Here is a 13,658-nt window from a genome sequence, read left to right as displayed (position 1 = left end):
AATGAATGGAGTTTCCTTAGGCCACTCGCCGACTTCAGAGAAAAGTAGGCAAATTTTTATAGAAAAAAAACGAGGGCAATGGTAAAGTTGTGGGATAACATCAGGGTCAATTTTCCACGCAGAAAAGCGAAGATAAAAGGGTTCCCACTTCCTAGCAGGAGTAGTATGCTGAATACAGACTCTCTGTCTTATATATATTCTCTGTTGCATGTTGGTCTTCTTATCAGAAAGCCCGCTCGTGATTCGAGTTCCTTTCGCGCTTGAATTGCCTATCTAATTCTGCACCTTGTCCAACTAATTAAAGGTATAGTGGCATTACAAAGGAAGTACCGTTGGTTGATTCCAAAAGTGTGTTTAGTGGACAAAAGGTCCCAACCGTTATCAGGAAAATCATTCGGGGCGATTTTATACAAAATGTACATGGCGTAACTCTGTCTGCATATGACATAACTCACTTTCAATAAATTGTAACTATAGAATAAAATTTTGTAAAATTTCACATATAATGTGAAAAACGAGATACAAGATAAAATCTGGACCTTATATATATATATATATATATATATATTTTTTTTTTGGTCAAATCTTAGCCGTGTACCATCAGACCGTTGGTGCCCCTCTTCCGTGTTTAGTCCCTTATTCTGACGTCAAATCTCACTCCAAATTCAATTGACAAATTGCTGGTTCAACGTGTACATTTAGAATTTTGTGTGCTTATTGAAATTATTTTTGGTAACAATTACTACTATTAGCTTATATACTACTAATACAGAATATTTTTGGCGAAAATCGTACGAGAGATTGGTAAATCAACCATACAAGTCGATGTTCTTGTAATAGATAAGAATCACATACACTTTTGGGATGGGATGGAATGGAACATGTGTGCGTGGAGGGGATAACGGGGAAGCTTGGAATAATAGTGCTCCTATGTGTTATATCTATTCTTTATGCTCCCATAATCTTGACATCAATGACCAATTCTCCTGCAGCTCTGGTGACACTAAATGATTCTAGGGGTCACTACTCACTAGTATATGTCGCTACATCCAGTTTATGTACCAAAAAAAAAAAAGAAGAGGAATCTAACGTCCAGAATAGGATCATGGATTAATTTCAATTTGTGTCGTTTTAGTTGCATTTTTGGCACGTGACAAATTTAATCCCAAGTTGGGCAGTTTTTTTTTTTTTTTTTCTTTCTTGAAAGGCCAGTTGGGCAGTTATTCCCCTTTGTTCCTCTTGAAGCATTTATGTAATTTGAGCACTGCTGAAGGACAAAAACGTTATTGTATGTGTATCACATCAAGTTGTAGAATGATGCGGATTCTAATGGGAATATTAGTCCCCACCCAATCGAAAAAAAAAAGAAGAAAAAACGCAGCGGATGATGATGGGTACGGTCTACCGTCTTCTTTTTTGAGACTAGGAATAAACTACGTGTAAAAATTCATTTTCGCGAGGGATAATTTCATAAACCTTCCCGAGGTTTATAACAATTTTATCGAGCTTTTTGGCTTTGAAAAATTACACCTATCATCTCCAATTTGACACTTTTGATAACCAAATCTTAAATTTGAAAGAAAATTTAAATGAACACGCTAAAATGCCCTCAATTTACAAAGTTTATATTACTTTCTTGAACAGTTGTCAAATAAAGTATATAACAAAAAAAAGCATCTACTTGTATCTATATTTATTATTTAATAAGCAATTATTATAATTGTTTTATCATTGTGATAGGTTACTGAACACGGTGCTTTACTTGTGATACATATTCCTTCTAAGTTGGACAAGAAAGTAATGTCATAATTTTTTTAGAATTTGTGGATTTTTTATTTGTTTGAACTATCATAGTTTAGTAGTAGTTTTAAACTATTTCTTTTTAAGTTTTTATTCCTTTTGATACAAAGAAAGAAAAAGGTATCAAGGAGAACATTGGATCGTATTCGATGTTGTCAAAAAAAAAAGTACATTGCTTTTTTGCTAGATGCAATCCAAGTTGGTAGCTTATTTGTTTTATCATTTAGGAACATGTTATTTTTACTTCCATTTTTGTTAATCGCACTTTCACTATTATTTTAATCATATAACGTTCATTTATTAGACCATATCATAAAACAAAAGGTGGGATTCCAAATACTAACCCAAAAAAAAAAAGAGTACAGATAACATTTCCTTATCCTTTTTACTTCGTCATGTTTACGTTCTCTGTCTTGTCCATGCTGGTGGATAATGTGAAAAGAATATGCTTGCTACCTAGGTTCCGGAAGCGAACACGAATTTCTCTTCTTTTTTTCCAACAAATGAACACGAATTTCTATTCAACCATGCTTTATTGTTGCAAGTCACGCGCGAGTCTTTGGCTAATTAAACAACAAACTGTGTAAGCTCATTCTTTTAGTGATGAGACCTTCTCCAAGAAATTCGTAATGGAAACAAAGATAATCAGTACTTCATGTGAGATTTGAGCAACCTCTAGTGTCATTTGATTTTGTACATACATGTGTTTAACAATTCAAGTTGAGGAGAATTAAAATCATAAAGGGTCTGTTTGGTTGGAAGTAAAATGTTTTCCTTTGGAAAATATTTTCCGTGGAAGTAATTTTCCATGAAAATCATTTTCCTTTCATAATTTTCAGGTGTTTGGTTAGCTTATTGAAAATATTTTCTTACTTCATTTTTCTGGTGTTTGTTTAACTTTTGAAATATTTTCACTTTTATTTCTATCTTTACTTTCTACACATTATAACTACATACTTCTTCCCATGCTAAATAAGAAAATTTATCTCATTGTTTAACTTTAAAAAATCTTGGAGAAATGTATATATGAATAAAAAATATCTCCTTAAACAATAAATAAATTGCTGGCCATTTAGTGTCAAATATCAATCACATGCAATGCTTATTATGACATATATCTTGCACTCTCACTGCTGAAAGTTTATCTAGAAAAGAATGTCCCTATTATACATAATTAATTACTAGCATAGGATGAGCAGGATGAGGTTTTTTTTTATTTTGAATATACTAGGGGGGTTGGGTTGGGTTGGGTGGTACGGGGGAGGGAGTGTAAGGAAGAGGTATTGGGTTCGAGTCCTCCTGTTTACACTAAAAAAAAAAAAGAACATACTACATGATGATTTCAGTAAGTTTGGAACATACTACAGGCAAGATGCATGCATTTCGGAAAACAACTTCAGTAAGTTTGGAAGGGAAGTTGTTTTCCATAAGATGAGTGAAAATATTTTACATAAGAAAATATGTAAAATATTTTCAATAACTTTTGTGCAACCAAACACGAGAAATTAGGAAAATATTTTCCTGAAAAACATTTTCACCCGAAACAAACGGACCCAAAATGACCAAGGAAACTTTCAACTCGATAAGTTTGATTAGTGACTGAACGAATCCACCGTGCTTGGATGTAATTAAAAAAAATTATACAGTAAAAATGTACAACAACTAGTTTCAACTAATTTGGGGAAAAAACATTACACTACTATTTCCTAAGATATTCCTTTTTTTTTTTTGGGGCTTGGGGTTGAAATAATTTTCTGCCAAAATGAGGCAAAAAATGCATGTAACCACTGGGCCAATGGTTCAGTGGTCACCAGAGAGGGGCTTAAATCTCTCATTGGGTTGTAGGTGAGGGTTCAAAACTCACCTACAGCGAAAAAAATTTAAGGGTTGTGTCAGAGCATTTCCTTAGTCTAGTTGGGTTTGTATACCCACTAACCTGTGTTTTCAAATTCGGACCGGACCGGCCGGTTCGACCGGTTGAACCGGGAACCGGCCAAGTGTCCGGTCCGAGTTGATCATTAGAACCGGGAGATTCAAAACCCGGTCAACTCCGGTCAAAAACCGGGTTTGACCGGTACAAAACCGGAAAAAAACCGGTCCAACAGGAGAATTTGTAAAAAAAATTTAAATTTTTTTAATATTATGTTTTGACCCCCTAAATTGTGAAAACTTATTAATATACCTCAAATATTTCATATTTTATAAATATTATCCTAAAATTTGATGTTATTTTTCAATTAAATCCATAATTTTAATTCTAAACTTGTTAATATTTATTAAATAATATAAATTGTTACTTGATTGTTCTAATTTCTTTGTATTTTCTTGTTAAATATATTTGAAACATCAAATATATATGAATATATCTTTATTAATATCAATATGTTATTGGATATTTTATATACAATAATTTAATTTTTAAATAATTTTCATTTATGACGTCATCCGGTTCGACCCCTATCGACCCCCGGTCGAACCCATTGACCCCTGACCCCTGACCTCGGCCGAGTCGATATCCGGTCCGGTTCTGAAAACATAGCCACTAACCCCCTATCACAGTCTCTTTAGGCTCCTCTTCCCCCTAGATTAGGATAGAGTAGGTTATACAAATGTATCGTTGCTAGCAAAAAAAAAAAAAAAGAGGCAAAAAATGCATGCAACAGGAAATTGACATTTTTGTCCTGATTGATCCGGCTATAAGTGTCAGCTAATGACAGGACAGCACGAGTGAAGGACGATAATGAAACGTGCATGAACGGGAGGATGTTACACAATCATGACTCTATGCAAAAGTTTGACCGTCGGATTGGTTAGCTAGAAGGTCTCAAAAGACATCCTCCAGCTGGCAGTATCACGTGCTCTGATTCTCTCCTTCGCACGTTCCCAAATTCCTAAATTTTCCTTTTGAACAGAAGTGGGCAAAATTAGCCGTTAATCCAACGTATCCGATCCGATTCGATTCAAAAATTAGAATACCCGATTTATATCATTTGATCAGGTCAAAAAAGAGTCAGGTATCCGCTAAAATGCGGGACGACTTATGATCACATAATAAAAAATCGACGGATATATTCGATCTGCCCTGCATATATATTTTTATTTTTTTGCTTTTATACACATACTATAAAAAATTAATTTAGAGTTAAATAAGTAATTTCATTTAACAAATTGCATTACAAATATGAGAGACTATAGTTTATTTATCATATTCATTTGTAGAGGTCATAATCTTATATTTTATAGAAAAGAGTTTAATTAATGTGAAACGTATATTTTAAAAAACGTGCTATTTATTTCAAACATTTATTGATTTTGAATTCTGTTAAATTTTTTTCTTTTATCTTGTATTCTCTTCGCATGTGTTGTTTCTTGGTGTGAGACTTTTTTTGAGAAAAAATCTTTATTAAATTTTAGATGAATGTATAAAATATAAAATTAAATTAATATAAATTATTTTTTTAAAAAAAATAAATGATAAATGGGATAGAGCGGGTATTTGTTGATCCGAATCTATCTCGACGGATACTTTATAACCGGGTACCTGTTGATATGCAGAATAGGTAAGAGTCAAAAACTAACCGAACCATAAGATACGAATTGAGTTAGTCAAATTGTGGATGAGGACGGGTATCCGATCTGTACCCACCCCTACTTTTAAGTTGAGTTCGGAAAATCGCCATATGAAAGTCCTAGAGGCGACGTGGTTGGCAATCAAATACCAAGGCAACAGCAAGGACTAGTAACTTCTAGAAATTGACCGGAGAAGTTTAATTAAATTTCAAATTTCAAAATAACAGGTAATTTAATTCCAAAAGCAGCTCCCCCCCCCCCCCCGGCCCAAAATTTTCTGAAAAAAAAAGCCCAAAGGCAACTAATTGTTGTTTGCTTGCCATCCAACGGTCATTTCTTACTTTACTGATCAATTGTCAACTTGTATAAGTAGAATCTAACGCATCGATCAATTGATCAGTACTCATGAATAATAAACTTTTTGTTTTCTTCCCCTGCAAACACTCCTCCTCCTGTTCCTCCAATGCCTATCTTATCTATCTAGCAGATACCTATAGCCAATGAATCATCTATATGTCTCGAATAACTTGTTGGCACTTGAATTGGTCCATTTGGTTGGTATAATTCAATAATATTTGCGTTGAACTTATGCCAAGATGATGCGTTTCTTCGCTCTTATCTACAAATCGAGTGACATTCGACAAACAAACTAATTGAACGAAATGCGCTGCCAAATCCACTTGGTAATTTAATTATGTACCATAAGATAAGACGTTTGACATTTCTTCTTATTCCAGGTTTTCATATGAATTTCTTCTCGATGTGACAGACAAAGCAAAGCTTTCGTCGGCTGATGTTGAATTATTCTGTCAAATTAACGGTTCAATCCTTGCAATTATTCAGGATAGGATCCTAACAACATAGCCTCGTCAGTTTTGTGGTATTTTTCTTACCCTTAATTTCTTCGATAGCGACATATATTTGTTTATGAATGATGGAGTTTATCAATTATGCAGAACATATGCCAGTATCGGACGCAACATATCATATTGGACCAGGTTTTCTGCGTTAACATTCCTAATTTTGATTGATTGCATCTAAGAGATTCTAAGAAGATGAACCAAAATTAGGAAAAATAAGCACTAGTTCAAAATAGTGATTTATCAAAGGGAATTCCATAAGATCATACTAGATAAATGTTAAGAATGACTACACAGTGGTTAATGAAGTGTGTATTGTGATCTTACCTAATGTAAAATTGTTAGCCATTTCGAATTGCTATTTTTTGAAGTTTTTGTGTGTAAAAATGTCCAATAGCAATTCAATGTATGTCAGATGATTAAAAAATAGAAATGAATGATAAAAAGGTGATTGCCCTCGGGGGCTTGGTCTAGTGGTTGAGGTTGCTGAAGATGGAGTCTTAGGTTCCTGATTTGAACCATGTTGCCAGCAAGTTGTGGAGGGTGGGGAATAATCTGCGGGATCCACTCCCTACGGGATACCCCTTAAAAAAAAAGAATGATAAAAAGGTGATTGAAAAATAAATTCATAAAAAAACTTAAATTTTTTTTGTTGACAAATAGATGCAAGATTAATTAGCCATCACTAACCGCATTAAGCAGTTGGTTAGCGAATTAGTGGAATCATCACGAACAAACTTATGCTCGGTGATTTCTCCTTGTATGTTGAAAGACTAGTTTAAGTTAGAGTGCGTATGATAAAACTGAAATTTGAAACCTGAATTAATTAAATTATTAAATTACTGAATTCTAAATCTATTAAATTATTAAGTATTAAATTTAATATACTTGAGTGCATATCACATTTTATGATAAGTGAATAACTTATAACAAATACCACTTAATTCATTTAAATATTTAATTTTTAATTATCAAATAATTATCAACTATATTAGAGTTTGGATAGGAGATTATTTGAAATAATTACAGTAACACTTTTTGTGATATGATGTATGTGAGATAAGAAAATAATTGGGAAGATAAAAATATGTGTTAAAAATTGTATTGATGATGTAAGCAAATAATTTCTGGTCATTATTTGGCTGTCCAAATACATTTAAATTTAAGTGTTGAATTGGATTGTCAAACAATTTTCAATATATTGTTGAGATTTTTAGGATAATTGTTAGTTGGATATTTTGCTAATTTGTTTCATGTAATCACTATAAATAGTGCGTTGATGAATGCAGAACAAAAGCTCATTTTTTACCTTCAATACAAGTCTCTTATAAGATTTTTTTTTTAACACTAAAGTGTTGTTTTTAAGTTTATGCCCAAAAAAATCAACACAGATGCTACTATAACAAGTAGGTGGCATGAGATTATCAAGCAAACAAATCCGACAACATTTATTGCAAAGGCAAACAAACCATATAGGAGTGACGTCATCGGAGACCAAATACCAGGAACCCTTCCCAGTCATGATGGACTCAAACATAATATACGCCCTTGAACAGGACATAACAGAACAGAACAAAAGCAAACACGCACTTTAAAGGGACTAAAAACGACGCGCTGAAAAGTGAAAAGCGATCCCGACCGTCGATCCTACATCTTCGCAGACGTAAGGCACAACTTAACCGGTTACCGCCACCACTTCAGCCCATATGGGACTGACTCAAACCACAATAAGCGTGGTTGCACCTCGTACTACTCCTTTTTTTATTTAATTATTACGATAATACTACTAATAAATTAGTAGTGCAGCAGCAGGAGATCACAACCCAATCCAAATTTAATCAAATAGCCAGGACGAGACCGGGCACGGATTTCCCGACTTGGCTAGCGAGACTGCTCTCCCAAACGGATGGGCAATGGAGAGAGGTAATCTGGGCAAAATTCGAGGAGGAGGGATTATCTGCGGCCCCGAATCGGGTCACCGTCAGGGAAGTGTTGAAGTACTCGCGGACTTGGGTAATTATCCCATCAGTGACGGTCCAGGCGTGAACCCAGGTGATGTTGCGGGCCTGATCGCACCCTTCTACGAGGACGGTGGATCCAAAGGCGGCGACTGATTGTGGGACGAAATTGAAGGAGGAGTCTTTGTCAGTATTGCCGGTGAGGAGGCGCATCAGAAACTGGTGGGAAGGCGGACCATGGAACCACCACTCCAGGTCGGGAGCTACGAGCCGCTGGACCTTGTCCACGTCACGTGCACTCAAGGCTTCATACAGGGCGAGCACCAGCCCTTTGTTTTGAGTTTCCTCCAGAGTTTGAGTGTTTGCCAGTTCCGAACGAAGAAGGAGAGGTTTTTTTGTATTCGATATATAAAAGAGGCTGAGGAAAGACGGTGATGAGGATTGCAATGGAGGGGATTGGGGGACAATATATAGGGAGAGGGAAGGGCGTTTTCGTTATTCAGTGTAAAGTCGGAGGGTGATTGTTTTGAATACTAGGATTCTGTTTTTGGTGTGACGTGGCTGTTTTTGGTTGGGTAATGATTGTGGGGCTCGTTTTTCATTATCTGGTTGGGCCCACGTTGTAAGGTTTGGAGCAGTTGTCAAGCCAACTTTATTGAAAGCCCCCAATACCCGCCCCCGGCCCCACGACATTCAGGACCCAGCCAGAAGGAGGGGAAATAATCAAATAAAAAAAGAGATAGATACAGCGAGCGCCTCGGCCCAGCGTTAATTTAATTCATGCCAAATTTCAGTTACTTGTGGAAAACATTTTTTTGTTAATTTTTTTTTTATAAATAAGAGTTCTTCTTCCATTTTACCATTCAATTCAATCCAACCCTTCTCCACCGTATAATACTTTTTAGATTTTTTCTTATATTTCTCCTATTTTAGGTGTCCTATTGACCACAAAAATGTTGTACAAAGGTGCGTATAAATGAAAATATGCTACTACTACTACACCTGTGTTTAATCATGTGTGTTGTTTTGATGTGACAACGCTAGAAGCAACAATAGATGCATTATGGTTAGTTTTTGTAAAAAAAAAAAAAAAATCGGCACATTTTTAAATTATTTTTTTACTCATGTACATCACTTTAATATCATATATTTTTTTACAAAAATTCTAAAATTTACAAGTTTTAGTTTTCCCTCGATATGATTAGTGACGATTGAATGAGGAAGATGAGAGAGGAAAGCTGACAATTATAATGTAAATTTTTATTTTTATTATATAAAGCTCACCAATTTTTTTTTTTTTTTTTTTTAAAAAAAACTCATATTTATTGATGAAGAAGTGTGATGCAGCCCTTATTTCAACTGAATCTATTTGATTACTTGTTCTTCGCTGACGAACACGAAGAGTCGAGTTTTAGAAGTGGTCTAATCTAAGTTTTAGAATTTTGATCCGAGTCAAGACAGATGCCGTATTATGTCCGGTTTGATGCTATACGGCGGGTACTCTGGCTAGGAGGAATATTCGCGACATGTATGATGTCAGAGCGTATTTGTGCATTGCCGCGTGAGTCTAAACAAAGGAAGCTTGTTTGTAAATCATGGCATCCGCACTTTGCGTGTTATCGATCCAATATTTATATTACTCCCTAATAAGAAAACTTATTAAATGTAAGCAATTGATGAGATTTTCTTTTTCTTTTTTTTTTTTTCAAGGGAATGAATTCTTGTAGAGAGGTTCGGGTGAGTACTGTCCGGCTTTTGCATTCGGGTCAAAGTGATTTGTTGCCGTCCATTGAAGTTTAAGATTGTGGCTTTACGAATTCCAAAGAGAAGGGATGAAGGAAACAAACAAAAGAAGCACGAAAGGAATATGTAAAGTCATTTTCGCTGTTAAGGAAGGAAGGAGATGCAAAATCTTCACTTCAGCATTGACATTTCTTGTAATTCTGTCCATGCCCCCTTTATTAATTTCCCCCTAACATAGCTGCGAGAAACAGGAACATGAATGAGATTTAAAAGGCTCATCCCGACCAGACATCCATTTCATGACACCACGCAAAAGCAAAGTTGTAATGTAGACCCAGTTAGCAGCAACTAGTCCAACACGTTACAAGCTGGCTGGGAAAGCTGTACTGTACCAGGACGTCGATGCATGTGAAATTTAAAAAAATAGTTAAAAATATAAAAAAAATAATTTAAAAAATGTGTTTATGATATAAATGAAATATTAAGTGAAATAATTCAGCAATGCACACACAAAATGTTAGCAAAGTTTGACGGCCCCAAAGGCAAAGAGAAAGTCTGATGTTATTTCAACCATGGATCGGCAATGCTAGAAAATTAATTTACTTTCCTAAGTATTTGCATCTTGACAACGAGACGCATGTTTACTTCCTAATAAGCTCACTTCCTCAAAGAGAATCGTTATTAAAGATAATGCAACCTCTCAATTCAACACCGTCCGAGAGTAAAAGGAGTGACGAGTGCGACGCCCACCCCACAACAATTTTGTCTTTTTTTTTTTTTGTCAGTATGGTGAATAATATGCAATATTAGTGGCGGAGATATGTAAATATAAAGATTAAATCTGTGGCTAATAAATCAGCCAATGCCCCAAATGATACACCACTAAGTAAGCCGTAATCCATTTTCTTTCCTCTTTTTGGTAAAAGTAATTCTGTGTGTGTATATATATCTTAAGTAGTATAAAAAGGGGACTTCGCTTGTGAACAGTGAATTTGGTCCCCTATCAACACCATTAGTGTGTGGACAATTTTGAAATTTCGCCAGTAATAAGGTTGGCTTCTGAATATGACCACCAGTCATGGTCCCTATGGGCACCATGACTCCGTGGGTTAGTGGTACATTGCTTTTGTTGCCTGATTACGTGGAAGCAATTGGAGACTCAGCATTGGATGAATAATAATTATGTAAAATTTGAATTAAAATTTAATTTTTGCACATATATCATGAACCCAACGATGATAGTGTATACACCGTCAGTATAGGAAAGAATTACTCTTTATTTCAATTCATTTTTGTAAACTAAGTTATTAATTTATACCATCCCTTGCACCCATTATTAGTTTTAAATATTTACTTATAATGTTCAATAAACCTAATTACCAATTTTTTTTCCATCCATACTCTATGTCGTAAAATTACATACTATTTAATAATTGAACAATAAGAATATAAAAATTTGAACTAAGTACTATAAAACTTAATTCAAAAATTTTGAACCCCTAGCATTTTTTTCGTGTGTAAATTTAAAATTTCATTTTGAAAAGGTAGGAAAATAGGCTAGAACTTGTCATAAATTGGTAATGCTAAAAAATGAACAAGTTAACAAATTAAGAGAAAATAAAATGATAAGATAAAATCAATAAATAATAATAATAATAATAAAACAAAAGTAGTTAATATCCTGATAAAATGAAGAATCTGAAAAAAAATGGGTGGGGGAAGAGAGGAGGATTGAGAGAAGACTATTCTAAATGAGTTAATTGGATTTAATGGGTTACCCAACAAAATTAAATGGGTATTATTGGATAACCTATTTATGTCCATATGCAAAAATTTAAGTTACATATATCCATCTATTCATAAGCGGGTATGGGTAAATTTAGTTAAATAGGTTTATTTGCCACCTATAGTTTTGCACTAGCTGTTGACATTAGTTTTCTATCATGCAACCACCTACTTTTGTCAATGTAAATAGTGCTTTTGTCTACAACTCTTTGTATGAGTTTTCTGTCCTGTAATGACCAGCTTTTGGTAATGTATATACTGTTACAAAACAATGTACCTACATATATTAAACTACCACTCTTCCATCATCAAATAATCGCACACATCCACTTTTAACTCTACATGCACAACTAACAATTTCACCAAAAACTGGGCACCCTCATGCGATGCATGAGGCACAAATAAACTAGTATATATATGTGTGTGTATATGGTCCAGCTCCAGCGTGCATGCACGAGCGACAGAAAAATAATTGAAAAAATAAAAGAGGTGCAGGTGTATCATTCACAATGCCACACTGGCAAGCGCTGTGCATCGCTTTCGGAGAAGAAAAATCAAAATACGAGTCAGAGTCGGAGTCAAATCGCCCTGGCCTAGAGGCTAGAGGACAAACTGGAGTTGTGCGAATGAACCCGCATTTGACTCTTTCTTTTTCTTTTCTAAGAGGTGGTCGTCCATAGAAACGGAAAAAAAAAAGGACCATTAATCTGGCCCCCTTTTTTCCTCACTCTCGTAAGCCGTGAGATATAGTAGTAGTATTTGTTTGTGAGATATCCCCCAGGAATGATGCAAGCATTCAGGGCGGGCTGCGTTCTACGCCTGCTAAATCCAAAACTTGGATAAGCCTTCCTCAGAGGTAGCTAGCAAAACTGAATAGCACCGGACCAGTATCGTTTTAATCTTCTTCTTATTATTGCACAACTCGCAAGAATAAATCAACCGAATACGATGGCCGTTTCCGCTGTCCCTGACCTTGCGTGTGCTAGTAGTAAGCCGTAAGCGAAGAAGAACTTGAAGTATTAAGCGAGAGGTGTGTCCCCGGCCCTCATTAATTACGCAGTTTTGATGCTGCCATATATTTTTTTTTTAAATGTATATAATGTGTAAAAGGATCAACTGTAATTTTAAATTTTTTGTTTCTTTGATGGCTCGATAATTTATCGATGATTATAAATGAAGCGTTTTACTAATTAAATTATGCTTGATTGTGATCTGACTCCTTTCGAGGGTGGCTTCTTCAAACATTATATTCTCCGACCATAAACAACTTTACTTATTAAATGATGGAGTAATATTCAACTTCTTGATTCAGTCGTCCCAAAAAAACTTCTTGATTCAGTGACTGCCGCTGCCATATTTGGATGAATATATGGCTTTTAGGAGTTAATTGACTAGTTTGGCTATCCAAATGAGGGGCTTTCCCGGCGACACGTGTCTATCAGCTACCTCGTAACGAGTCGTGAGTAGTGACTACCATTTGCGTACATACACATATATGGGAGGCTCCCGCATCTTTCTTTCTACCGTCCCACCATCTCCGGTCTCCCTCCCGTTTGTCGTATCCTTTCCTTTGCTAGAAAAATTTACAAAGTCGGTTGTAAAGACGTCAGGTGCATTTGGGTTTCATCCCCATCCTTTCATTCATGATGCTGCTACTATATATTCTTTGCTCCGATAACAAATATTCCGGGCGCAAAACGGAGTTTCATCGATGTTATGTCGGAAACTCGGAGGTGGAAGTCCTGTTTCTTTTTTTTCCTCTTTTTCTTTTTTACTTTGAGTTTTTGTTCGGGTATAAGAGAAATTGCAACAGAGATACGTGATCAAAGTTAGAAGTACCTGTGTTCTCTTTCATTTTGCTTAAATGTAATAAGAAAAAAAAACCATAAACATTGATTGATTCATAGAAGAGTCAATACCAAACGTCAGAGCAGATGATGAA

The 13,658-nt window shown here is 35.2% G+C and overlaps 1 protein-coding gene across 1 annotated transcript; it reads right to left on the bottom strand.

The window, feature by feature from the left end:
* Positions 1-7,651: 7,651 nt before the first annotated feature.
* LOC113730287 (wound-induced protein 1) lies at positions 7,652-8,636 on the bottom strand. The gene has a single exon (XM_027254888.2). The coding sequence runs from the start codon at positions 8,399-8,401 to the stop codon at positions 8,069-8,071; it is 333 nt and encodes a 110-aa protein (XP_027110689.1). The 5' UTR covers positions 8,402-8,636; the 3' UTR covers positions 7,652-8,068.
* Positions 8,637-13,658: the final 5,022 nt, after the last annotated feature.

The sequence above is a fragment of the Coffea arabica genome, chromosome 2e (assembly GCF_036785885.1).
Source record: "Coffea arabica cultivar ET-39 chromosome 2e, Coffea Arabica ET-39 HiFi, whole genome shotgun sequence".
Taxonomy (NCBI): domain Eukaryota; kingdom Viridiplantae; phylum Streptophyta; class Magnoliopsida; order Gentianales; family Rubiaceae; genus Coffea; species Coffea arabica.
The sequence above is the reverse complement of the archived record's forward strand: the minus strand, read 5'-3'. Positions and strand labels throughout refer to the sequence as shown.

Excerpts from the sequence above, each read along its gene's own strand:
- LOC113730287 (XM_027254888.2), bottom strand. The coding sequence starts at position 8,401 with ATGCGCCTCCTCACCGGCAATACTGACAAAGACTCCTCCTTCAATTTC.